Raw genomic sequence first — 25,367 nt, forward strand, 5'->3', positions numbered from 1 at the left:
CTGATTGGAGTGCACCTACAGAGCTAACAGGGCCCATAGAGCCAAAGGCTAGAGTTTCCAAATGAACCCATAAGAGATTTTATGTCCAGATGACCCTCATGTTCAATGGGAACTACAAGCGTGACTCCTTAGATATCCTAATCTTAATAAAATTTTTGCAGATAAACACATGCTCTCCCAGAAAGGAACATTATAAGAAGAGCTTACACAGCTATTATATACATACTTTCCTAAAGAATGCAAATTTCCAAACATTTGTTTGAGCTTCCTTCCTGAATTATATTGATTCAGAAGTAACGATAATGTTGAAAACAAGGACAAAACATATTTTTAATATTTGAAGCCTCAGTGTTTCACACTGTATGAATCTACTGTCTCCCTGCATTAATCTACACTTATGCAGGCTGTTTTGTTTCTGCAGCACCTGGATCACCAGCCATCCAAAAGGAAGTTTTGCTAAGTGGTCTAGAAAGAGAAATAATTTGTGTCAGCCTAAAACGTGACCCTAAGAATGGATTTGGTAAGTAAGGAACATGAACGTTACGATTGTTACTGAGACTGTCAGATCCTCGTACTAATCCTGATACTTGCTGACTCAAGCTGAAGAAGATGATAACCTTCTTCACCTCATTCTTCTTATAGAATAAGACTACCAATCTTTGTAAAGGACTTAGAATTTCTGAGACTGAAGAGACCTAAGCACATAAATCAAGACCACAGTTTTTTCAGAGGATTAACTAAGGCCACAGAGGTCAAGGGAACCAAGCGCTAAGAGTAGAAGAAACAAAGGTCTAGTTTTGTACCTGAAATGCATTCAGAGTGGTTTTATTTATTTTAGACCTTACACAGGGGAGATGATGTTGTGCAAAGCTTTCAGGTTTTGCCTGTGGGGGTGCAAAATGTGTAAATGAGCTTAACATTAATGTTTCCTGATTTTTGGATCCTTATTTGGATAACATTCTTGTTATTTAATACACTATCACACTGTATCCTGTTCTTGTGGATGAGTTCAGAGGACCATCTGACTTCACAGCTGATTATTCATAAAATTAAATCAAATTTCTAAATGGTGCAGGTCTGTGTGGAATATCCTGATCCTGAAGCCAAATATTCTACCAGTGAGAAGAATATATTCTGCAATAGGCAGAGTATTCTGAGCTAGGACAGTGAAACTGAACTACTTGAAAACAGATTTACTTTTCTTAGATATCTCTTACATATCCATTAGAAATTTACATGGCCTAGACTACATATGTAGAACAATGCTTGAATTTATCTAATGAGCTTTTATACCATTTTTCTCCTACTGGTGTTAAATACTAAGGTCCACAAAGTTTATGACTCTTGTAAGAAATTAGTTGGAATCTTTTAAAGTCCCAAGGCAGCAAAGTATTCTTACTGAGAAATTGTATTTAAATAGCCACAAAGTCACCAGCACACTTTAATTATAACGTGAGTTCAAAGCTCTCCCAAGCAAGACCTTGATGCCATGTAAATCAGAGCTCCCCATTCTCCAGACCATGTATAAAACTTATGCTGTTGGAGTAAGAGTCCTTTGCACTCCTAAGGTTCATCTTTTCTAATACTGCCAGTGTCTCTGCATTCTCTTGTTATCTCACTTTTGCAGGTTTTGTAATTATTGGAGGAGAAAATATAGGAAAATTAGACCTCGGTATCTTTATCGCTTCAATTATCCCTGGGGGACCTGCAGACAGAGCTGGAAATATCAAACCAGGTCATTGTCCTTAGTTTTTAATTAGAACTAAAATGCTTTTATGGTTTAAAGTTAGCTACTCTGGACTTATTTCCTTATATAGATGTGCTTTTCCTTCGGTTTATCTTTTTTTTTTTTTTTTTGAAGGAGGACGACTCATCTCTGTGAATAATATTAGTCTTGAGGGTGTTTCGTTTAATACTGCAGTTAAAATCATACAGAATTCTCCTGATGAAGTGGAGCTCATCATATCTCAACCCAAAGGTATAAAGGCAAATGCCTTTGCTGGCTATGGAATGCTAATATTTAGCTCAGGACACTGGTATTTATTAGGCACTGGGATGCAGTAGTACTCCCTTGTCACTCAGTGCCAGTTATAATAAGCATAGGCTAACAGTGAAGAGAGTCAACTTCTAGTAGTTATCATATGATTTCTGTTCTGCAGGAAGTGTGAAAAAATCTATTATGGGCTGCATTGCTGAATACGAAGAGAATTTTGGCATTTTTTTCTCTGTTAGAGAGTCATAGTCCTCTGCAGTGATGAAGTAGATACACTTCTCCACACTTATTATAGCTTCACTCCATTTTACAATGACTGACTCATTTTATGGATCTGATTTTACAACCAGTTTATGTGTCCTCCTGTGCTGAGGTATAATAATATTTGCTTTCAAGTTTACTTACTGTTTGCATTCAGCAATGTTTTATTCTGATATGATTTTACAGACATGTATGAAGATGGATTAAATGAAGAAAAGAATCTATCAAGAGGAAACAGCACCAGTGGATCTGAAATCTCTTGTGTAGACAGCGGGAGAAAAAAGATTCAGGACTGTCATACAGCTCCCCCCAAAGAACAAGATATAAATACAGATGAACTTGAGAAAGCTCTTTCCCAGAGTTTAGCACCAAAATTGGGCCCTAGGATTCCAGTTCCTTCAGCTGATAGCCTGGATGTGGAGGTAACTGAGATTTTGATGCTGTTCAGCAACATCATGCCCAGCATGTGTCTTAATAACATGCCAGCTATATTAAAAGTGGAAAGTAAATGAGAAATTTTAAAAATGAGGAAAAGAGAAAGAAAACCTTGGAAGATGTTGCTTGTTAAATTACATTGTAAATGTCAACATAATTGACATGTCTAGAATATGTGAAAAAATGTGGAAACTGTTCCACAAAATACTATTAAAAATTCTTCTCCCTTTTCCAATGGAGGTACAAAATTTTGATTATTTTCTTTCAATATCTTAAGTTTTCAACCAGACACAGAACAGCAACATTTTTATGTCTAATTTCCCACTGTTAGAGAGCCTCCCTATCTATACTCAGCTAATGCACATTTAGACAGATTACATTTTAAGTAACACTAGTGTAAGCCTGAAATAATGTTAAGGATATAAATGGTACCACTCCGGGCTTACAGTGACAGCAGGTTCAAACCTTCTACATCTTCTGGAAACTTTCTCTTTTTTTTTTTTTTTCCTTTTCCCCTCTTTATTATTGAGATGCTGTGTTCTCATTAGTGTTTATATTTTTGAGACAGGAAGCTGATTCTTCGCACTTACCGTCTCCATCTGAAACCAACTCAAAGGAAATCTATACTGTGGAGCTTGTTAAAGAAGACGGGACTTTTGGAATCAGTGTGACTGCAAGTGTTACTGTTAATCTTCCAGCGTGTCTGTAAACTGTTACATGACCAAGAAACACTTAGGGAAGTGTATTTCTGTGGAACAAATAGGCTAATAACAAAAACTGTTAGCATGGCCCATTTCAAACCTGTCTGACTGTTTGACAGAGAAAGCATGAAGTACTGGCTCTGCCCATTCCCCCTTTCTTGCAGACAGAATCTATGAAAGAAGCACATGACAGCACCAGCTCTTTCCATCCTTACTCAATTTGAGAGCAAGACCTACCACTGAAAGTGGAGTTTGGTCAGGGAGGTATATATCCAGAGCCTCTAGAAAATGCAGCAATGCAAAGAGTTTTCTGAGTCAGCTTTGTTGCTCTCCTGGAGCTGCTGAAACTCAAAAGCTGTGTCTGTGCAAACAAATTGCACAGGATCATGAAGTGGGCTGAAGCAGTGGCCCACAGGCACTGCTTAATTGCTGGCAGCCCCTAATGTCGCTTTGGCTTTTGCCTCAAGGCTGAAAGGAAATGCAGTTCTCCATATGCTTAGAGGACCAGAGAAGGCAGCAGTGAAAACTGTCTGCCCCACTTGAATAGTAATACCTTACTGTGGCTATCATAGTTGTATTTACCCCTCCAGGCTGAGATGTCTTTACAGTTTTTGCTGAAATGGAGTGGGAAGCAACAGTCATTTCATTGCCTGCAAAAGAATTTGAGGGCTGCTTTTTCATCTGAATTTGGCCAGGGGATGTAGCTGGGCAGAACATGATTCTTAGGTTAATCTGGAATTTCTCTGAGCTGTAGGCTTTCAAGTGGCTGCAAAAGTTCAGGTTCATGTGTTACATATTGTCTGAAAGGTTAAGAGTTGCTGAATGGATGCTGCATAGTTTAGAAGCTGGCATAAAGACTGACTGAAAGATACAACCCAATCTTTATGTTAGTATAGGGAAAAATTATGAACATTTAGTAAATGTTTTTATATAGCCATGTAGAAATGCATTACATTTTCCTGAGAAAATAAAACAAGATTACTGCCTAGGGAAGTATACTACAACTAGATGGGACTTTGGAGTAATTCCCGCCGCCCCCGGCCCTTTATTTAAAAAAAAAAATGTGATTCCTGAAGCAGTTGCTTTGCAATGCATGTGTAAAATCCTTGATTTTTATTACAGGAAGAACATGTGAAGACTCCACTCTAATCTGTGGCCATATGTTTTGCAGGGTGGAATTAACACTAGTGTGCGTAATGGTGGGATATACGTAAAGTCAATTATTCCCAGGGGACCTGCAGATAATGACGGACAAATAAAGATAGGTAATGTGTCTGGCAATAAAACTTTGGGCTGCAGAACTCAATGTTAATGTGGAACGCTTGCCACAGAGACAATGAAACACATTTGGGATCGCAAGTTGTACGACCTTGAAACGTAATATACTGTCCATCATTCTTCAGCCTGTCCCTGTGCTGCGTGTAGATATCCCACTGAAAAAAACAGGAGCCTCATACAAACATTGTACAATTAATCTCTGTAGCTGCACATCAGGCTAGTGACTGACATCTATGTTCAGTGTTGCTGCGATAACCAGATACTATCACTGCATTTATTTATGGAATACCTTGGTGTATTTTAAGTGCTAGCTACAGAATGCTGTGTAACTAGCAGTATTACTTGCATACAAGGTAACATAATTTGACATACGTAAACAGGAAGATCTATTGCAATGTGGGTAGCCTCAAGGTTTACATCCATTGAACCTGAACATCAGAACAACTTGACCACTTTTTGTTTGCTTGTATTCTTTTGCCTCAGGTGATCGTCTGTTGGAAGTAGATGGCATCAGCCTCTGTGGCATCACCCACAAACAGGCCGTGGAATACCTTAAGAAGTCTGGTCAGGTTTGTACAACAACAGAGCTCAATAAGATAGCTAGTAGAATAAACTGCACTTAGTATGAAGTACAGTAGCAAAGCTGAATCAAAAGAGACTTCTCCGACCCCATCCAACCTCATTCTCCTAAATAAGAAAAATAAAAAGACATAGGGCTTGGTGTGTACTTTGTAACCAGAACCTGTTCATCATTGTTGTAGATTGCCAAGCTGGTTCTAGAAAGGGGAAACTACCATTTGCCAGAGCCATGCCTGACTGCTAGTGACAGAAAGGAGGACCAATGTGCAGCTGTTTCTGTGGCAACATCCTTCACAGATGGCACCAAGGACTACTGCTTTTTGACAGATGGTGAGAGATAAAAAAGGAGCTCATAGTGACTTCTTACAATGTGCAAGAAAAGAATGAATGAAAATAGTACTATGAAATTTCTGTGGGTTGGAGGGAAAACTGCATACTGAATAAAAATATAATATGCAATATTAATGGCATTATCCAAAATTGATTTTGAGCAAAATATTTCTGATGTAGCTAGGGTTAGGGTTGCTAGATATAGCTGAGTTTACCCTTGGCATAAATACTGTATCTCTTAGCCTTCACAAGATGGGGCTGGCAAGGGACGTCCCTGTCTGTACTCTAGAGCATTCTTAGGCAGGAAGCAGTTGTGTTGGTGTTGCCAGTCTGTTACCCAAGGAGAGCACCACCAGCACAGCTGCCGCTGCTGTATCAGTGATGAAGCTGGGGTGAACTACTGCCCCAGGACCAGGACTGAAGACTGCCGTCACGTCATTTCTTAAAAGCAGAGGATTCAGAGATCACTTTCACTGAACTTGGCCAACAAATTAATGCTGTATCTTTTACTGTAAGGCCGTCTCATAAATAGTAAGTCTGAATCATACTTTCCCATGGGGCATTTGAGCCTCTACATTGTCCCTAGCAGAATGGGGTTCATCTGCAACCATGGTATTTCGGAAGGCGCTGGACTCTTGTTCCTGTCTGAAAAGAGTGGTAGCTCGAATTCCAGCTTAGGCTGGTTAGTGCAGCTACAGAGTAGTAATATTTACCCAACGCTTACAGAACAATGTCAGAAGAGGACAGCATTTTAACCTTCTTATGTTGCTACAAAACGCTTCTTCCTTTATGGGCTCGTACTAGATGGCATAAAGTCTATGCACGCACAGTAGAATAGAATCCAGTTCTCCCCATTCTGCCTATGGGATTTTAAGTTACAGGAACTTCAGACCCTTCTTTTGACATTAGTATCAGTAGATCTACCTCTGCAGCACACAGGGAAAAGGTCTGCTGAGGTTATAATTTACATCAGCTCCTTAGGAGGTATATGTACCACAGCTACCTTTCTTTTCCCAATCCCTGCTTTGAACAGATAATATATTTGAAGTCAAATTGACAAAGAATTCTGGAGGCCTTGGCTTTAGTGTACTGCAAATGGGAGGAGATGCTCATGAACACCTTGGAGGAGATATTGTCAGGATCAAAAGACTGTTTCCAGGGCAGCCAGCTGAAGAGAATGGTGAAATCGAAGTTGGAGACATCATTTTAGCTGTGAATGGGAAACCTATTCAAGGACTCTTGTATCAGGTACCAGACAGCACTATCACTGGGACTCTGGATGGGTAACGTTAATAAAAACAATGGGATGAATCTGCATTTAAACTTAATTATCACCAGAGGGGGGCAGCATTTGCATATAATTAGTCTGCTTTCTCTGTAGGATTCTTCTCTAGAATTCTTATTGAGAATTTCCTTCCTAACGGAATTCTCACAGAGAATTTTTTCTGCTAATTAATCTATAACTTTCTACTATTTATGCTCAAAGTCTACTGTTAGATGCACACCAGTTGTTATTTAGTTGGAATCTTTGTTCCTGTTATGCATCACTGGAATATTTTTTTCCCTGGGGTCATTTGTGCTTTGTAATATCATGCTGGATACCATACCCCAGTTTCAAATCTCTACCAGGTGAGGTAAATCCCGTGTAATTTTTTTACCTGGAATGAGAAATTCTATACTTGCATGCAGAAATTAAATGGTAAAAAAAAGACTACATGTGGATTTATTTCTTACATTGTAATCTTTTCACTTTATGAAAAATCCCTGAGTTTTGTATATGAATATGCACTGAATAGATAAGATTGTAACAAACAGAAATCATTAAATTATGCAATTTGTCCACTGACAGGTCATTCATGTCATCGAGTGGCTAGGGCAAAAGGCAAGGTGCTGTATCTCCTAGATGCCTTGGCAGGGTGCTGTAATTGCACTCTTTTTTTTTTTTCCCCCTCCTGACCTGGACTCTGTCCTTGTCCAGCACTGTCTTGCTTTGTGATGTACAACCTTTTTACTCAGTTTTTGCAGGGGTGTCACAGCGTGTTTTAGTCTAGAGGAAAAAGAATTTCCGTAGGCTAAGTATTTCATCTTCCGCCACAGCTGAAAGCTGCTTGCCACTGAATAGATGTTAAGTCAAAGAGGGGCTTTGAGGAAATCTGCCTTTGGTTATGTCAATATGACAGTCTGTGGAGCTATGCTGATGTAATTGATGGAAGACCTGTCTCTGCCATATGCAGTTTGATTGCATTTGTCTGAAAATCCTGTTTTCTTCACAAAAAGTATTGTTTTAAAACTATGTGTCTGTTAGTAGAACAAGACTTTGTAAACAGAACTATTTTAGATACACATTCACATAAAAACTATGGTCCACTTATGTGACAATCATGAGTAGTGACTTTTGGCCCCCAGACACTGCTGAGAGGCAGTACTAGGAATTAGGCATTCACAATAAAAATTGTCTCCATCCCATTTGGTAAAATAACATGCACTATAGACTGTGTTCCATAAGAAACCTAATTTCCTTCTTCCTGCTTAGGATGTCCTGCACTTGCTGCGAGGATCTCCTCCAGAAGTCACACTACTACTTTGCAGACCACCAAAAGGTGTTCTACCAGAAATAGAGCAGAGTGCCCTGGTAAGGCAAAGCTTCTGGAAGTAAACTGGCTTCTACAAACCTAGAAAAGCACTACTAGATTTTCTATATAGTCTTGAACAAGGCAACCTTCCCTTTTCTCCAGTGCCCTCTATTCCATTTATTTCCCACCCCAGCTTCAACTCAAGCTCTAGAGTTCAACTGATTATTCCTTAGCAACCAAAATAATTGGAATCTGAAAAATGTAAAACATGTTTATCCCAGTACAACAACTTTTGAAATTCAATATTATCACTGGAGTGAAACAGCACATACCCAAGCAGATCTTCTAGTGATGCTTCTAAAAATGCTCTCCTAGATCATCAGCCAGAAACTGCAGATATTCTCAACTGCAGCTATTATAACTTGTGGGTTTAAGGTGGCTATATTACTCCCCAAAATGAGAGGAAAATAAATGACTTTTCCTATCCAGGCTACCGCTTTATTTACTTTAATAAATGAAATAATGGTTTCAACTGGTTATTGAGGTTCTTATTGACAGTGAGCAGAACCTACAAGGGAAAAAAAGGAGGGAAAAAAAAATCAAACATTGGAGAACACAGAGACTAAACCAGTGCTATCAGGTGTGCTAGCATTATTGTTCCTCCTTCTTGAACACAAATCACAGACACATACACAAGTATTCTGATAATCGACATGCATTTGCATCACTCTTGCTCCATGCAGAATGTGCTACTCATGGTTTCTGTCCCACGAGGATTTATAAGTGTTGTCCATGGGCAGACAGAAATGACTGCCAGGACCATTTCCAGATAACAAAATGTCTGCCATTATTCTTATAAAATGTACCCTTGGCTGATTTCTATGGTTAGTCACATAGGAGCCAAATTTGGAAGCCAGCTCTACACAATGAAGAGAATATAGACACAAAGTTGAGGCATGATATGAAAATAAGTAAAAATCAGCCACCTTTAGCAAAGAATTAATTGGGAAAGTGAACTTGTATAGTAGTTTCCTGTCTGGAAATTCTGAAGGACATGGAAGATGAGCATAAAGACAAAGCAGTTACTTAGTGAGATTACCTCCCTCTTTTTTTTCCCCCTCCCTTCTAGCTACCATTTGACATTTTCACATTCAGACGCTTGTTGATGTTGCCTCTTCAAACTATTCTGTTCTTAAAGAAAAGAAGATGTGAGATAAAAAAAAGTTACACTAACCTTTCTGTTATTTTGATAGACTCCAGCACCATCTCCAATTAAGGAGTTTGTGACAGAAATGCCAGGCAGTACAGAGGTAGGAAATTGTATGGACCAGTCTACCAGTGATGGAGGTAGCACCTCTCCAGACCTCGAAGACTGCCTGGATTCTCCAGTGGCAGCAGATTTCAGTGAGCCTCCTGAAGAGGACAGCTCAGCTTATGAAGAGCAGGAAACTGAGTTTCAAGAGAAGTCCTTACAGAAATTTATGACTACCAGGGAAAGTTTCTATAAGCATCTTTGGAAATTTCATCAAGAAGCTGCCAGTTCTGAAGTCTTGCACTCCCTAGAAGAAGAAGTGAAGCAGAACTGCTACTCACCATGTGAATTTGGATGGGCAAAGGGGTAAGAAATTACGAAATCTACTCTGCAGCTTTTCTTTCAATTCTTAGAATTTTGAAAGTGAATTGCTTAAGTTTAAGTATAGGGCTATCTTCTTTAATCACTGCTGATTACTGAAGATTTTGCTTTACCATCTTATCATGACTATCCTAATCTGCTCTATTTATTATCATCTTCTTAGAATTTTGCATAAGTCTACATTGCAAGACTGTTGTATGAGTGCTGCACTACTGTAATCATTTATGCTGTTCAGCCAAAGCTGGCTGCAGTTTCAAATCAGTGGAAAGACTTATTGACTTAAATAGGAATAAAAGGCTTTCTTATTTATTATATACTCTATTAATTCAAATTTTCTCAGAGCTGACTTCAACAGGCATCAAAAATTTCTTTCTTATTGTATGATCTTTTAATTTCAAATTTTTTCAGAGCAAATAAAAAAACCTCAGAAGACAAACTGTGACCCAGGAGAAAAAAAAAAAAAGTTATTTTCCAGTCTTCAGAAGCCAATAGAAGCCCCAAGCCAGAGGAGTTGTACAATAAAATGCAGTGCAAATGGACGCAGCCTTCTTTTATACTCTTTTGGATATACCAAACACTGGCACACAGAAGACAATCCATTCCATTTAAAAAATCTTTCCCATGCAAAAGAATATAAATTATCAGAACAGAAAGTATCGATGGAAAGACAAGTTAAAGGTCTTACAGAGACCCTTAACTTACAACTTTAGTAATTTTATCTAGAAACTAATTTCTATTTTTCCATACAGTCACTTGAAATCCTTTTGTTTCTCTTGCCATTCATCAAGCACAGAAGCAGACAGTCAGAGATTTCAGGCCCTGGGGAGCCATGGCACCAGCTCACTGAAAGTCAAGTGGGGCCATAGTAGCAATTCATACTTGTAGCTCTTGTCTCTTGAGAGGAGAATCTTCACTCACATTCCTGAGTGAAACTTCAGCTTACATATATGCTTCTCTACTGCTGAGAATAAAAGCAGCAGATACATGTCTGCAGCAAACATGCTTGCCAAGAGATACAGTTTAAAAAAAACTAAGTTTCTTGTGGGAAAATATGAATTCCAAGAAAAGTTTTGGATTCTTCCCCACAAGGAAGTTCTGAAGTAAATGTTTTTGTTTGGTGCATTCTCGATATCATTTAGTTTCAGCTTTTGCATTTTCAAAAGGCAGCCAGAGCAGTTTAAGGTGGTATGCATTTTGAACAGTATTTTAAATGTAATCTCAGTTTAAATAATCCTGCCATCTAAAAACATGAAAAACCCCAGAAGGACATAGGCATTAATGAAGAAACTTATTTTCTTCTGATTGCTCAAAACTTCTCATGTAGGAATCGTTTGATATGAATTTTAAAAGTTCCCTGCTCAGGGTTTCACATGGAAAATTCCTTTCACTCTCTCATTGCTACCAATAAGAATCTTTTAAAAAGCTGCTTTGAAAAACTGTAACCCATAGTTTTCCCCTATGAAGTCCAGGTGTAGGGGTCAAGAGACTCCAAAAGAAAGTTGAGCATGACAGTGGAGCTCATATATGGGTATGAAGGACCAAGACTCATATTATTTTCCATGGTGATATAGAGATGGGTAGAAGCTGTGCTATGATTAAGCCACTGACGGCTCATTGCCTTGAGCTTGTTTAGCTCTGCCAAACACCTTTCATACGCCTTGAAGGTCAGTCAGCACTCCACTAACATGTGACAGCTTCTATGACACCCATATTGAGCAACATCCATTGAACTTGCTCTTTCCTGTCTCCAAAAGAAAGGAGCAGAGTGCATTTGCTGTTATCCTTAAACATTGCTTTTAGTTGCCTCAGTCTTCTTCCACAGTATTGTAAGTAACTGTTGTTCAGCAATTAAAGCACAAACTGACAGCTTTACTATCAGCTTTGCTGTATTATTGGAGATGGCCAACTTCTCCTTTACTCTCTGCACAGATATAAGCTGACAGACTGCATTGCTTCCCTCACTGAGGGCACACGACATGAGCCTATGTTTTCCTTATTTTGGTCAGTATTTCAAAAATACTACCCATATCCGGACAAAATGCCCATTTTGCTACTTTGCTTTATATTTTTCTTCTGACTATAGACAACATTTTAACAAGAGCACAACAGTGAGGATCTTGTATGATTTCATACTAGGCACCCAATTTATGTTCTTTTTGGTTGTATGTATTTGTTTGGGAGATGACACATAGTGAAAAATCCTAGGCAACTGTTATATATGAAATGACAGGGCATCTTTGCTCTGTGAAGCATTAATAAAAGTGATGCTATTTTAAGTGTTTTTAAGATGAATGACACATCAATATTTCAATAAAGATTAATATGAATAAAACATATATTTAAAGAAAAGTGTTTCAAGCTTTTCTATTAGCTTTAACGGTAAATTTAGTGGGAGACAATGCTGTTCTATATAGACTATACTAGTTTATCTATTAGAGTTCATGAATAACAACAGCCAAAACAATATTGAACACACTACATATGATTAGGGTCTGGGCTTGAACTCTAAAAGTGCTAAATACTCTGACTCTAATAAAATCAATAATAATTTTAGTTCAAGTAACTGAAGAAATACATTGTTTTTTCTAAGGTAACTCTTATGTCTCAAGGCAAGCATAAGAATAAATGCAGGCTTACAAAGAGAAGTCAGGACTTGTATTTTTCATGGAGAGACAGGATTCATTTAATATTTCATATTTCTCATCTGTGCTCTAGTTACTGAGGAAAGACCTGTAGGGGCCAGCAATATGTCTGGCATTCCTTTTTCAAGAAAAATGCAAATGTGAAAATTGTAGTAGTATTATAATGTGCATAACACTTACTAGGTAAGCTAATTGAGTTGTGTATGGCAGATGAAATAATTAATGATCTAGGAATTTTCCAGTTTTTCAAGAAGTGACCAAAGTACTAATTGATGCTTTTTTTTTAAAAAAAAAAAAAAAAAGTGCAAGATTTTGAAAGACTGTTTTCAAATTCTGAAATATTTTTAATATTTTAACTAGCTTTGCCAAATATTGATTACTTATTTATTTTTACAGTAACACTGGAGGACCCAGACTGCAATTTAGTACCATAACTAGTACTTCAGTTAAAATAAGGTCGTGTATGTCAGTGGCCATCTAATAAAGCATATGGAGGAAAACTCCAGCACTGCAATCTTTCTATTTTCCAGCCACATATTTAATAAGAGTGATGATGACCTATCGAACACAAACTGTATGCCTGAAACTCTCTCTCTAACCCCTATTGATGAAGAGTATCTCACCATCAGCTCAATGTCTGTGACCTCCCTTTCACGAGGAGGAGGCTCCGAGACGCTCTCCACAACCATGGTGACCCCACAATCACATCTTTGTGGTCCTTTCTCATCCTCCCTGCCTGCTAGAGAGACACGTGACAGTGACAATGAATGGGAAGACTTGGAGGAACTGGAAGAGAAGGAAGAAAAGGAAGATTGCACGAGGGTATGTGATAGGCACCAGGTTATTAACAGGCAGAATATGACTAGGGAAAAGAAACAATTTTAAGAATGCAACATTCTTAAACATTAATTGTAACTCATTAACTATGCTATTTATGCATGGCTTTTTTACTTTCCTGAATGTCCAAAATCTTCAAGTAAGCACAACTTCCTCTATGCCCAGCTCTCCAGAATTCTTTACCATTTATCTTAAGGCTATATCCCTGCTTTTGCCATCTTACTATTTCTTCAACTTTCCAGCATTCTGCAGTGTTATTCCCAGCATACAAAGGTCTAAAAGTCCTCTAGTGGCCTCTAAAATTAATTAGAGTCAGCTACGTTTTGTTTGTTTGTTTGTTTCCTGTCCTGTTTTAAAACCACACAGAAAATCACTTTGTTACAGTAATACTACTGTAATGTCCTGATAAGAAAGTGTGATCCTTGTGCTAATTGCTGTTCAAAATGTAGGGCTCAGTCCTGCCAAATGCTGAACATCTTGCATTCCTGCTGACACTAATGAGCTCTGAATTCCCACTAATTTGTGGAACACCAAGGACAAAATTTAAATCCAGCCATTTCCTTCAGTGGGACTGCAACAGCAATAACAACGGTAATCTCTGCACACTATTGTTGCCATGCTTGTCAACTCAGAGGACTCCAAGCCTTTCTTTACACATTTTAAATGCCAAAATTCCAGTCTCTGATCACATTCTCTGCCTTATTAGGCCAAATCAATCAATCTCCATGACACTCCACTTAGGAGAAAATATGTAGAATTTATTCTGGAATAAGGCAGTGGCAGGATCAGAGAAACTCTTATGTATGTTCTTATTTATACCATCTGAGGATCTGATTCCTATCTGCATATAAAACAAAATGGGAGATGTTAGTGAAGCAAAAGAAAAGCCTACATCAAACATATCTTGTGCTTATTTTAATAGGAAATGGAGATCTTTGTGACTTTGACAAAGTCAGAGAACAACAGTTATGGATTCTCTGTAGTTCTTAACAAAGTGGACAACTGCCTGTATATTGATGAAATCTTGAATGAGCCTGCCCTGTCTGATGGAAGACTAAGAAGGGGAGACAGAATTATTATGGTACAGTAATCCTTTGAGTTTATACAGAGGAGAGAATATTTGCAGATCAGTGTCATTTAGCTTTGGTATTCTTCATTCTGTAGGATCCAGTTTATCACACATTTAGGCATGCAAGTGCAAATGAATCATATAATAAATGCAATTCTGCTGACTTCAACGGGACAAATTTCAGACTGAATAGATTATATGACTAGGCAAATAACATGAATCATATAGCAGTCATACAATATAACCAAGACATTAAATGTCTTCCCAATCAAGCGACATAAACTCAATTAATGTAATAAGATAGGTGACATACAAAGGATGCAGGAGTTATGTCCTTTGTAATATATGAATAAAGCCTGGTTTTAGTCTGATTCATCTTCACTTTCTTGCATTAGTCTGTCTTTTTTTTTTTTTTTTTTGTTACAAAACCTTGACTTTCAAGAAAAACGAGCTATTTTTATGAAAGCTTTGCATTCAGAAAAAATAAAAGCTCAACAAAGAAATCTCACTACAATCTTAACCGTAGCATTCACTGACATTAAATACCAGAGCAAAGCAGTAACGTTAAAGTGAAAACTGATTTCAGTTTATATGCAAAATTTAGAGTGGTGAGAGAACTACATGGTGGTCAATGAGATCTATGACATCATTTTACTGATTTGTCATCTAGGTGAATGGAACTGATGTCACATCTTTACCATGCAATGAAGCCCTGACTTTACTGCAAAGCTCTCCTCCTGATCTGCACCTCGTGGTTGGTCGTGCTGATTGTGATCCATGTCCCTCTGTGAGGCCAGATGAGATTCCTGAAATTACTCTCACCAAAGGTGCCAATGGACAGCTAGGTGTGTAGAAAAAACTATGCATACCATTTAGGACAGGGAATACAGCAATTGAGATAATCATAAGTAACTGTGGTCTTGGATCAATATGGATCCTGTGTGACCTTGACACCTTTATGCTCTCTTCCATTGCCCATGGCCAAGGAAGGGAGAGGATTATTTTGGGCAAGGCCTTAAAGGGAAGACTGATATCTCTTTATTAGAACAATATCTTGCATTATCACCCTATCAGCTGAAGTTTCTGGAAGATGTCTAGTCTCATGTTTTTATGAAAATATTATACAGAAGTTGTTGGCACTTAGCTAAAAAAACCTCCACTGTATTCATCACAGACACAAGGCTTTATGTACACTGTGCAATACAAGTGATAAAAGAAATCCCCACAGTGTGAGTATTGCTGCAGAATGTGGCAAGTACTACACACAGATAAACCTGTAGACCCAGGAAACAACACAGATTTATCTGCTCAGGTTTTCAGTCCAGAAACTAGCTTGTTCGGAGGTTCCTTGAATATCATTGCACAATTCTGGTTTGCACTATATAGGTATCTCCTATTGCAAGGCACTTGAGCACTCTGGTATGAAGGAGTTATTGCTATTCAGCTAAGTGTCTTCTTGAAATGACTATTCAACATTAGGTGAAATAAAGCACTATGGAATAGCTGAAGTATAGAGATGGACAATATCATTTCAGTTTTTTCCATACTTTTTGGACATATAATTGCTTTTCACTCTCCCAGTCCAGCTTTTATTCCCTGTCTTGTGGGGGCAAGTCTGTTGTTCATAATGTTGATGATTTGTTCAGCCTATCTTTCAATGACCCACATATGTTCTGTTAGGCTCTGTGTCCCTGACAGCAGAATTCAAAACATGCTGCCACAAAAGATGCTTTCTCTTCATTATTCTAGGTTTGAAGCTGACAGGAGGAGCTGGAAGCAAGTTGCAAGGTATTTATGTGCTAGAGATAGTGCCTGGCTCTCCTGCCAGCATGGAAGGCAGTTTGCAGCCACGCGATCAGATTATTTACATCTGTGGACTGTGGACTGAGGGCATTAGCCTGGATGATGCAGTGAGAGCGTGTGAAGCTGCCACCCAGAATGTCCAAATCAAAGCCACAAGGTAAATCTGAGCACACTCAATCTCAGTCCTAATGTTAAAGCAAATTTCTATGTTTTACATCATTAAAGCAAACAATAAAAACAAGACAAAATACAAGAAAAATGCTTTACCTCAAAGGTCTGAAGGTTGCAACCTGATGCATAAGATCCATAAGATATCTGAACTCCTTGTAATTACAGCTAACACAGTGAATACAAGTAGGCTCATACAACACAAATGAGAACTCTTCAAACTTCAGTATCCAAACACAGATGTGAATCCTTTAACTTTGAGGCTGACCATAATTTTCAGATATCTTGTTCTCCAAGGAAAAGCTGTATATTTCCACCACTAGTGCCAACCTTCTCCATACGTTCTCAGATTCATACCTACAGGCAAGAAAATACCTCTGATGGGAACCTCCAAGATACTTCCAACAGCCAAATATTTTAGAAAGGTGTTAAAAATGCAGCATTTAATCTGCAGCAAGTTATAAATTTCCCTCATCAGTTCTTGGCCATACTGTAGGTTTATTGTGTTCTGCAGTCTGATAGAACATCAACAGAGGTCATGAACTGACATAGAAAAAGCTTCCAACAATCTCAGAGAAACAGTTAAATAGTAACCCAAAAACATGTGAATTACTAAGTTACATAACTGTAACTGGCAATAGTATGTCTGTCACAGCTGTCTTAATGTAGTTCAAACTTTTATAAGTTTTTTATTAATTTGCACTGGGCTAGCAGATGAAGAAACTGCAGCCTCATTATATTTCTTGCTGCATGAGCAGTTAATGGGCAACACTAACATAATTTACAACCTAAGGAGACAAACAAAAATAGAGAAATAGAGGAAACAAAATTCCAAAATATCATTCCTACTTTATACAGGAGGAACTGAAGCTGAATCTACAAAGCAGTTGCATATTGGGACAGATGGTTTAGCATGTTCTTTCTTTCCCCAACCCATTTAAATAATATGTTTCACTGTTTTTAAATACAGTCAAATATTTTACATACTGATATAAATGCTCTTTAGGAAAGCAACATCAATAAAATCACAGAAGCACAACTATAATTTAGACAACTGGCTTTCTAAAAATATTTTTCATATGTGCTTTACAAAGCATGCAGCACTTAATGGCTCACATATTTCACTTTTTCTGCCCCCAGAAATGGCAATCCAGTGGTTCCTATAGATCAGGAAAAGAGTAAGTAAGGCTTTTTTTTTTTAGTTCAAAACTTGCTTTTGATTTTGAAAATAAACCTAAGGTATTGATTCATTGCATTTAAAAAGTTATTAACAGATTGTAACTTGGCATTCAGTACTTCTGTTACTGCCATTCCAAGTGTGAGGAAAACTTAGTACCTCTTTAAAGACAGAAATAAAACATAGAGCTCTCTGTTAAAAAAAAAAAAAAATATATATATATATATATATATAATTTTGCATAGTCAGTTTCTATTTTTTCCAATTTGTTGTTATTAAATGGGAATTTTATGTGGTCATATTTCAACAACTGTTTTGATTGAAACTATTTTCTAAGGGGTTTTCCAGAACTTTGAGACACTAATTAATACGAGCCACTACTACCTTGGATATTAGAAAAAAATTCTTTATGGAGAGCATTGTCAGGCATTGGAACAGGCTGCCCAGGGCAGTAGTGGAGTCACTATCCCTGGAGGTGTTTAAAAGACATATAGACGAGGTTCTGAGGGGCATGGTTTAGTGCTAGAGTTAGCTTATGGTTGGACTCAATGATCTTGAGGGTCCTTTTCCAATCAACCTGATTCCATGATTCATCATCTACACTGAATTTTTAAACTGGTATCAATGAATCTATAGGAAATCAGAAACAGGCAGCACTAATATCTCTCAGTTAATATAAAAGTATTCCTATTAGGGGATGATAATGAATACTATAACTGACACAAAACTTAAGCAATCATCTCCACTACAAAACCTTGACCAGATCTGCTTTAGCAGCAGCAGGAGTCTCAGCAAGCAGAGGCTGCATGTGCAGCATCAGGTGGAAGGATAGGCGTCATGTCTCTGTCACTGCGTAGAAAGTGTGTTAGTTATGCAACTAATACTTTCGAGTGTACATTTTGCTGGTATGTCAAGCCAAGCCTAACCCACAGTTTCATTTACCTGACTGAATATCCAATATTTTTTTTTGATCATGCAAAGATTACCTGAAAAAGTAACCCTGCACCAGAATTGCTTAAATGCCCACACTCATCTGAATATTGGCATAGGGCTACCCGAAGAAATTATTCCAAACAATTAGCCATATGTTTGTTTTTATAAACCGAAGCAGCTTATTTCAGTTACTGAAGAACAAACTTCTTCGAGTTTACTACAAGAGACAGATAAAGTTATGTATACTCTCAGTTTCTGTGGTATAACTAAAGCACGTTAAATGCATATCCTGGTAAGGCCTTGCTTTTACATCCTCACTCCATGAGCTTTGCAAATTATAAGATTTCTCAAGACACCTTCAAAGTAGGTTACAAATCTGGTCCACCTCCAATGCAGATTTGTGCACTCTACAATGGTACAGTTACCTGCCTCTCTTGTAAAACAAGATTCTTTCCTTTTATAAGACACGTAAAAAATCTATAGTAATTTGGTATCTGGCATTCTTTTTGCTATAATCTCTGATAGATTTATAGATAAATGTATAACAATTTGCTATTATGGAAGCAAACCTTCATTTTATAGACTGTCAGTCTCTTAGTTACAAAAATGCATACTAAATTCACAAATGCAACAGTGAGCTTTTTGTGTTTTGTTTTTAAACAACAGACCACTCATCATTTTCTGTAACTCATACAGTAAGAGTAAAATAGTAAAAGGACCAAGATATAATAAAGCAAAAGCCCAAACCTGGGGGTGGGTAGAGGGAAGAGTATCAAGAAATGCACATTGACTTCTTGCATATCCATCTCTGCAGACACTAACACACCCTGCTGCTTCCTCTGCCTTCTCATTGCCCCATGTCTAGAATGACTCAGTCTGATCTCTGATTGTACAGTTTTAAAAATAACAATGATTGAGATGAAATATTTCTGCAATTCATGACAGAATTGTTTATATCACTGTGCAACTGGCAAACTTAATCACACAGTAGTGCCTCAAACTGCCTCATATACTATTGATATTGGATATGGATGCTTTGTTTAATAATATAAGCACAGAGTTTACGTTCCCTTGTGTATATGAAGGTTAGCAGGAGGCCTGTCAGAAAAACAAAAAACAAAACAAAACTGTGTGTATGCTTTCAGGGCCACCTGCTGAGACAGACAGAGAGAAAAATTCTCTCTCAGATGAAAACCTGAATGCCCAAGAACATGTGCTCCATCAACGGGGTAAGGAACTTCATATTTTTCACTTAAGGTTAGTAAAATTTTGTTCCCTCTCTGAAAGGAAAGAAGTCTGTAGGTGGAACTGGCAGCACCTGGGAAAGATTAATTCTTCATAAACAAAACTGCCTCCTTCGGAGTTTCAGAAACATTTATACATCACCTGTTCTCCATCTTGTGTCTCTGACCATGTAACATGCAACATTGAAAGCTTGTTTTGAAACCGGAAGGTAAAAATCTACAGGGATAATATGCAGAAGGCTCCGTTCACAGTTCAGGAGTTTAAGCCCGCAGGCATTATTTTGTATTTTACATGTCAAATATAGAGTGCTTTATTATGTCTCTGAATATGATTTTGAATGTTGTACTATGGAACATTTTACCAATATACCTGTGTAAAAGTTGTTGCTGCTTTTCACAGAAAAACCTTTGGAGGAAACAAACTGTAGTGCTCAGCAAAACACTCCCAATTCTCCAGATTGTAAGGTGAGTGGCAAATTTTACCCCACTATTCTGTTGCTGTTTTTCAATGCATAATATCACTATTTTACCAGCTTGCTAAAGTATGGCTCATATGATATGGCCCCTCTGTTGGGTCTTCATAGGACTATTTGACAGTTTACAAGATTAATCCTTAGCTTAGAAAGCATGGGGTTTTGGGGAAAATAAGTGTAATCGTCAAAAATTTTCCAAACCTTTGGAGTATTATGCAGCACTGAAATAAACCATAATGGTTTGAATTTGGCAAGCATAATGCCATTTTTGAACTGATGAATTCCTAAAATACATAGGTGTGTTATTTGAAAAAAAAAAAAAAAAAGAAGTAATTTCCATGCTCAATATACAATGCCCCAAAATTCTTACAAGTGCAAACATCACTTCTGTTTGTGCAAACATGTGGAAAATAATGTTACTCGGAATTTAAATTACCCGCATTCGGACTGATATTTCATAGGAATAGATTTACTAGTTTTCTCTTCATTGTGGTTTGCAAAAAAGGGCTGTCTCTTGTTAAAATTAGACCTTCAACCTGGCAGAAAAATTGTAACCATTTTCTCACTTTTGATTAAGTCATCACTATTACTGCTTCTTCCACACCATTTAATCCATTATGGTTTATCTGTTCAACTTGATGAAATGATTTCTGAAGATATTTGCAACATTGGAACTATCCATGCTGCAAGTCATAAAAATTTCTAGGCTGCTGCTATTTCTGACATAATACTTTACCCTAAAAAAGCAGCTGATTTTAAAACTGAATGAAGTGCTAAAGCCAAACAGATAGGTGAGTTGGGGTTGCAAGGTTAGGATTTTCATCATAGAAAAAGAATGGGGTATGTACTGCATTACTACCATGCTGGAGATAAAAGTGATTTGTTTGTCAGTGAAGGTCGTGTATTTGATATATTTTAAAAGGGTTACAAAAGTATGTGTTTCCTTGCTCTTAAGAGGTTATTTTCCCCTCCAATACTTATTAAAAAAAGATTACAGAAATAAGTATGTACTGTTTTTATTCTGATACATACATGAAGCTGCTATGTTCATCTCCAGAAGCTCTATAAACCTATTCAAGAGAAGGATATATCCCATAAATTACATCAGCCAGTGAAGACTGTGAAGCATAATGGGACTCTTTGATATTAAAAATGCAAACAAATCACATCCCTGGAGAAAGTTCACTTTAGATTGGATTGTTTTCTTTTGCAGGACTTCATTATTAAGATTGAGCTGGAAAAAGCAGAAAATGGAAGCCTAGGATTTGCACTGGTAGGTGGAAGAAATGGCAGAGCTATCCTAATAAAAGCAATCAGTCCAGACAGCATTGCAGATCTAGATGGGAGGCTTCAAGTTGGTGACATCCTACTTAAGGTAATGCTTGTTCTTCGTTGTTTTGGCCTACATTTTCTCCAGTTACTCTATCATGAGCATTCTGTTCAGTATGAAGGTTGCACAGATTGGAAATCTGAGGCTGCTTGGCACAGTAAAACATAGAAGATGATGTCCCTTGGCTCCTGGGCTCAGAGAGCTGTTCTGGGTCCTTCCTACCCCTTGCCCAGAGCTCATCTCCCTGTGGGACTGGTTCTCTCTACAGCTGGAAGGTGGCAATCTGGCACTCCAGCAGAGAAGCAGACCCAGTGTAGTAGGGCAAGCAGCAAAGTGCAACTCCTCCACTGTGCTCAGTGAGGATTACATGTGAAAAATCAGGGAAACAAGAGCTGACTGACCAGCCACGCATAAAACAGCTAACCAGGAGGACAGTGGCAGGAACTTATTATCAGTGCCATTTAGGTATTATCAAGACAAGCAAAAGCCACCGGAATCAGAGCTTTTGAACCTTAATTTAAAAATCTTATTAGCTTAACCACATTTTCATAAACTATTATTTTTCTTCATCACCCCCGCCCCCCCTATTTTTGTTTGTTTTTCTATTTTTAATTTACTTCCATCTTCCATCTGAAGAGTGAGGGAAACAGTGCACTGTTAATGTCTCAGAAGAGATATAAACTATAATTTTGTGGTATACTGCTGGCAGTCATGGTATAAAGAATTAGAGAGAAGATGATCAAACAAGTTACCAAAATTTGAGGGGATAAGGACAACTGAAGTGCAAACAAATTATATAAAGATTGCTCAGTGCTGGGATATGTGCTTAAATGAAGCTTTCTCTTACAGGAGTCTTGAAGCATTTATCATTGTATTTTTCAGGTGAATGAGACTTTTGTGTCTGGTCTGCCACGCCAAACAGTTATAGATCTGCTGCGCAAGGCTCGAGGCACAGTTCAACTCACTGTCTGCCGAAGTATGGCTTTGCATTGGACTTATTCAGGCAAACAGAGCAACAGTATACCTTCTCCAAACACAAAAGCAGAGCCTGGTAAGCAGCCACATCCCCTCAGTACATAATAAAAGTGGGGTTACATGTTGCCTGTATTCCAATTTCCCATTAGCAAAACAATTCAATATTACTAACTTCACAGTTACTCCTGATTCATAGCTGTAGATACAAACACATTTTTCACCATGATCTGCAGCTCCAGCTGAGCTACTCAAGACATAGAACCACAGGGAAGGAATGTCCAAGCATGATTTTTAAGTCTAGAAGTAGTGGAAGCATAGCCCATTACTGACCCAGCTGCTAAAAATATATTTCCAAAAACTTTCACATTCCAGCACTCCTACCTTATCTCTTGGAAGCACTACACCTCCTGTTCTGCCTAGCAGACACTCCTTTCCCGCAATTGTTCATGTTCAAATCCAGAACGCTCTGCTCCCAGGTTATTGCTAATTTGAGAGCACACCCACCTGCATCAGCAATACTTAGAAAGCTGACTAGGTCTAACGGAAGAAACCTGTGTTGAAGGCTCTGCTCTACTGAATACTCAAAGTTTAAATACTAATTAAAGCTGGCAGTGGAAGTAAGGGTATACTGTTACCAGGAGATTATGGGTTTATATTTCTCAACTTTCTGTTTCTTTGAACAATTAAATGTTTCCTATAACGTGTAGAAACTTCAAGGGCAAGAATACAGAAGTCTTCCTTAATATACCTTCCAGCATGCTGGTTACAAATTGAAGGTTTTGTTTCAAATCTTCTCAGGCAAGAAACCAACACCATTGCTCTTTGTTTTGTTCCCACCTGACTAGGGAGAGATGCAGAGCTGACTGTAGGTTTTGGACATATTTTAAGGTAAACATTTATGCATCTAGTCAGCTTTACTGATGCAAACTTACCTGCATAGGTATTTTAGACAATTCTGCTGTTAGGTAGCAGCTGCCTCTGGGTTCAAGTATCTCAGTTTTTTTCAGTATCTGTTAGACTGAAGCTAATCCTCTTGAACTCCTAGTCTGTGTCATAAAGACTAGACACTCCACTTACTGGAAGATAACCCGTGTGCTTCGAGAGCAAAGTTTTTCCATGAAGATGAGGAAACTATGCTCAGCACTGGCCTGGAAGTGGGCTATTCACTGTCTCATCTCTAATTTCGGGGTTTAATGACACAAAAAAATGGAAGGATGGCCAGTTATAAAAAGGTTGATTGAAGCTCCTGCCCTATTAAGGGTTATGGAAATATTCCAATTCACTTCACCAGCTCTGCAAAGTTAAGGAAATAACTGTGGGGATGTTTATTTGCATCTCACATGATGTTGGTGAATTACACAGTTGCTGGAAAGTTTAAACTGTTTTCCTGGACCAGCAAAACCCAATGGTATTATAGAAGAACTGTCATCAAAGTTAACCTATGTTATTTGTTCCTTAGCACTGCAAAGCAATAAGCTGGGTTAGGGAGGGCAGAATTCAATTCTGTTTGAAGTTTTTTATATCTGCTATTGATACAGAGGTCTACTTAAGCGTATCTTCTGTGAACCTAAATTATGCAGGTTTCTTCAGTGGTGATATATAGCATTGGTGCTGTACCAGTCCTCAGAGCATCCATGAAAGGAACATTTCATGTCAGTTTCTGGCACCGTCTCTCAGTGCCTCTTCCAAGATGAAAGTCCTCTGATGTGGATGGTGTAGAAAAAATGGATCTGTATTTTCATGCTTTGTAGGCATGTTACTTTGATTTTGTTTTCTGGTGTTCAGATGGTGCTGAGGGAAGCCTCCAAGCACAGCCTGGATTCACTTTCAAGGAAGAAGAATCCAACCAGATGTGCAACAAGGTAAAATCTGAATCAGGCTTCTAGAAGTTATCAGGCAATGTACTTGTATGTTTGTTCACAAAATGAGTTTGCTGCAATGCGGGCAAGAACCACACCTTAATGGAAAAATAAATGTGAGGAAAGTGTGCTGCAATGACTGGAACTGCTAACATTTGAATGAGTCAGGGGATTCCACTGAGATAAGAGAATACGATTAGTATAATATATATGCTAAAAGGGCAGAGGGAAGGGACATTACATGTGCAATTCTAGTTCTGGTGCTTTATAATACTGGAGTGAATGATTTATTAATTTACCATTCTTTCAGTATTTTAAAACAATATACTTTAAAAGAGTTCTATTCAACTGTCTTCCATTAATATTCATAACTCCAAGGCACCCAAAATTCTTCAAACATGGCTATGTTTTTGAATCTTGGTGAGTCCTGCAAGATATTCCACATCAAATTTTACAGCATCTATTACTTCTAAGGTTACAACTGTAAAGACTCTCCTCAGAAAATGTTAGAAATATAGGTCTTCTCATCCTCCAGAACAAATAAAAAAAAACCAAACCCTGCTTCAACCAATATAATCAAACTAGAAAAAGATAAAATGGAAAAAATCCTTGACATGGATAAGCTGAGAAAACCTTAAGAGGAATTTGAGTCAGTTTTAAGTACACTGTTAAAATGGGTGTTGGAAAGAAACTGTTAAGAGATTGGTGAAATATACTATCAAAACAAGGTCATGTCCATGATCTGACAAAGAAGTAAACCCAAGAAATAATATCTATGAGAAGTAGGAGATAGTACTAATGTTATAGGTTCCTTATTAGATCCCTGAGTTATCAAGGTAATAAGGCATAAATTTCATTTCAGGCAGGTGGTTAAGTCTATCTAGTTCAGCACAGCATATGCCTAACTTTAAGCACATGCTAAAAATTTTGCTGAATGGGTTCCATTAACTCTCTCTTCTTCATTATTTCCAGCTTGCCTTTAGCTTTCTCCTATAAATAGAAACTACTGATGCCGTAATTTATAGAGCACAGCTGCCATCTACTCCAAAGATGTAGACTTTGAAAATGACAAGC

General features: G+C 37.9%; 1 protein-coding gene across 1 annotated transcript in view; it reads left to right on the plus strand.

Annotated features, from left to right (window-relative positions):
* FRMPD2 (FERM and PDZ domain containing 2) overlaps nucleotides 1–25,367 on the plus strand; it is a gene marked incomplete at both ends in the record, with an annotated part of 57,682 nt that overhangs the window by 21,815 nt on the left and 10,500 nt on the right. Inside the window, 21 exons of the mRNA XM_082052270.1 lie at nucleotides 422–520; nucleotides 1,628–1,735; nucleotides 1,862–1,978; nucleotides 2,441–2,676; nucleotides 3,258–3,362; nucleotides 4,562–4,655; nucleotides 5,152–5,237; nucleotides 5,430–5,577; nucleotides 6,611–6,825; nucleotides 8,111–8,209; nucleotides 9,404–9,768; nucleotides 12,956–13,247; nucleotides 14,185–14,343; nucleotides 15,002–15,176; nucleotides 16,081–16,291; nucleotides 17,443–17,480; nucleotides 19,558–19,641; nucleotides 20,057–20,121; nucleotides 21,343–21,504; nucleotides 22,342–22,510; nucleotides 24,220–24,296. Coding sequence (XP_081908396.1) covers nucleotides 422–520; nucleotides 1,628–1,735; nucleotides 1,862–1,978; nucleotides 2,441–2,676; nucleotides 3,258–3,362; nucleotides 4,562–4,655; nucleotides 5,152–5,237; nucleotides 5,430–5,577; nucleotides 6,611–6,825; nucleotides 8,111–8,209; nucleotides 9,404–9,768; nucleotides 12,956–13,247; nucleotides 14,185–14,343; nucleotides 15,002–15,176; nucleotides 16,081–16,291; nucleotides 17,443–17,480; nucleotides 19,558–19,641; nucleotides 20,057–20,121; nucleotides 21,343–21,504; nucleotides 22,342–22,510; nucleotides 24,220–24,296 — 3,104 coding nt within the window. The remainder of the gene's footprint in view (nucleotides 1–421; nucleotides 521–1,627; nucleotides 1,736–1,861; nucleotides 1,979–2,440; nucleotides 2,677–3,257; nucleotides 3,363–4,561; nucleotides 4,656–5,151; nucleotides 5,238–5,429; nucleotides 5,578–6,610; nucleotides 6,826–8,110; nucleotides 8,210–9,403; nucleotides 9,769–12,955; nucleotides 13,248–14,184; nucleotides 14,344–15,001; nucleotides 15,177–16,080; nucleotides 16,292–17,442; nucleotides 17,481–19,557; nucleotides 19,642–20,056; nucleotides 20,122–21,342; nucleotides 21,505–22,341; nucleotides 22,511–24,219; nucleotides 24,297–25,367) is intronic.

The sequence above is a fragment of the Streptopelia decaocto genome, assembly GCF_964273445.1.
Source record: "Streptopelia decaocto genome assembly, chromosome: 5".
Lineage (NCBI taxonomy): Eukaryota > Metazoa > Chordata > Aves > Columbiformes > Columbidae > Streptopelia > Streptopelia decaocto.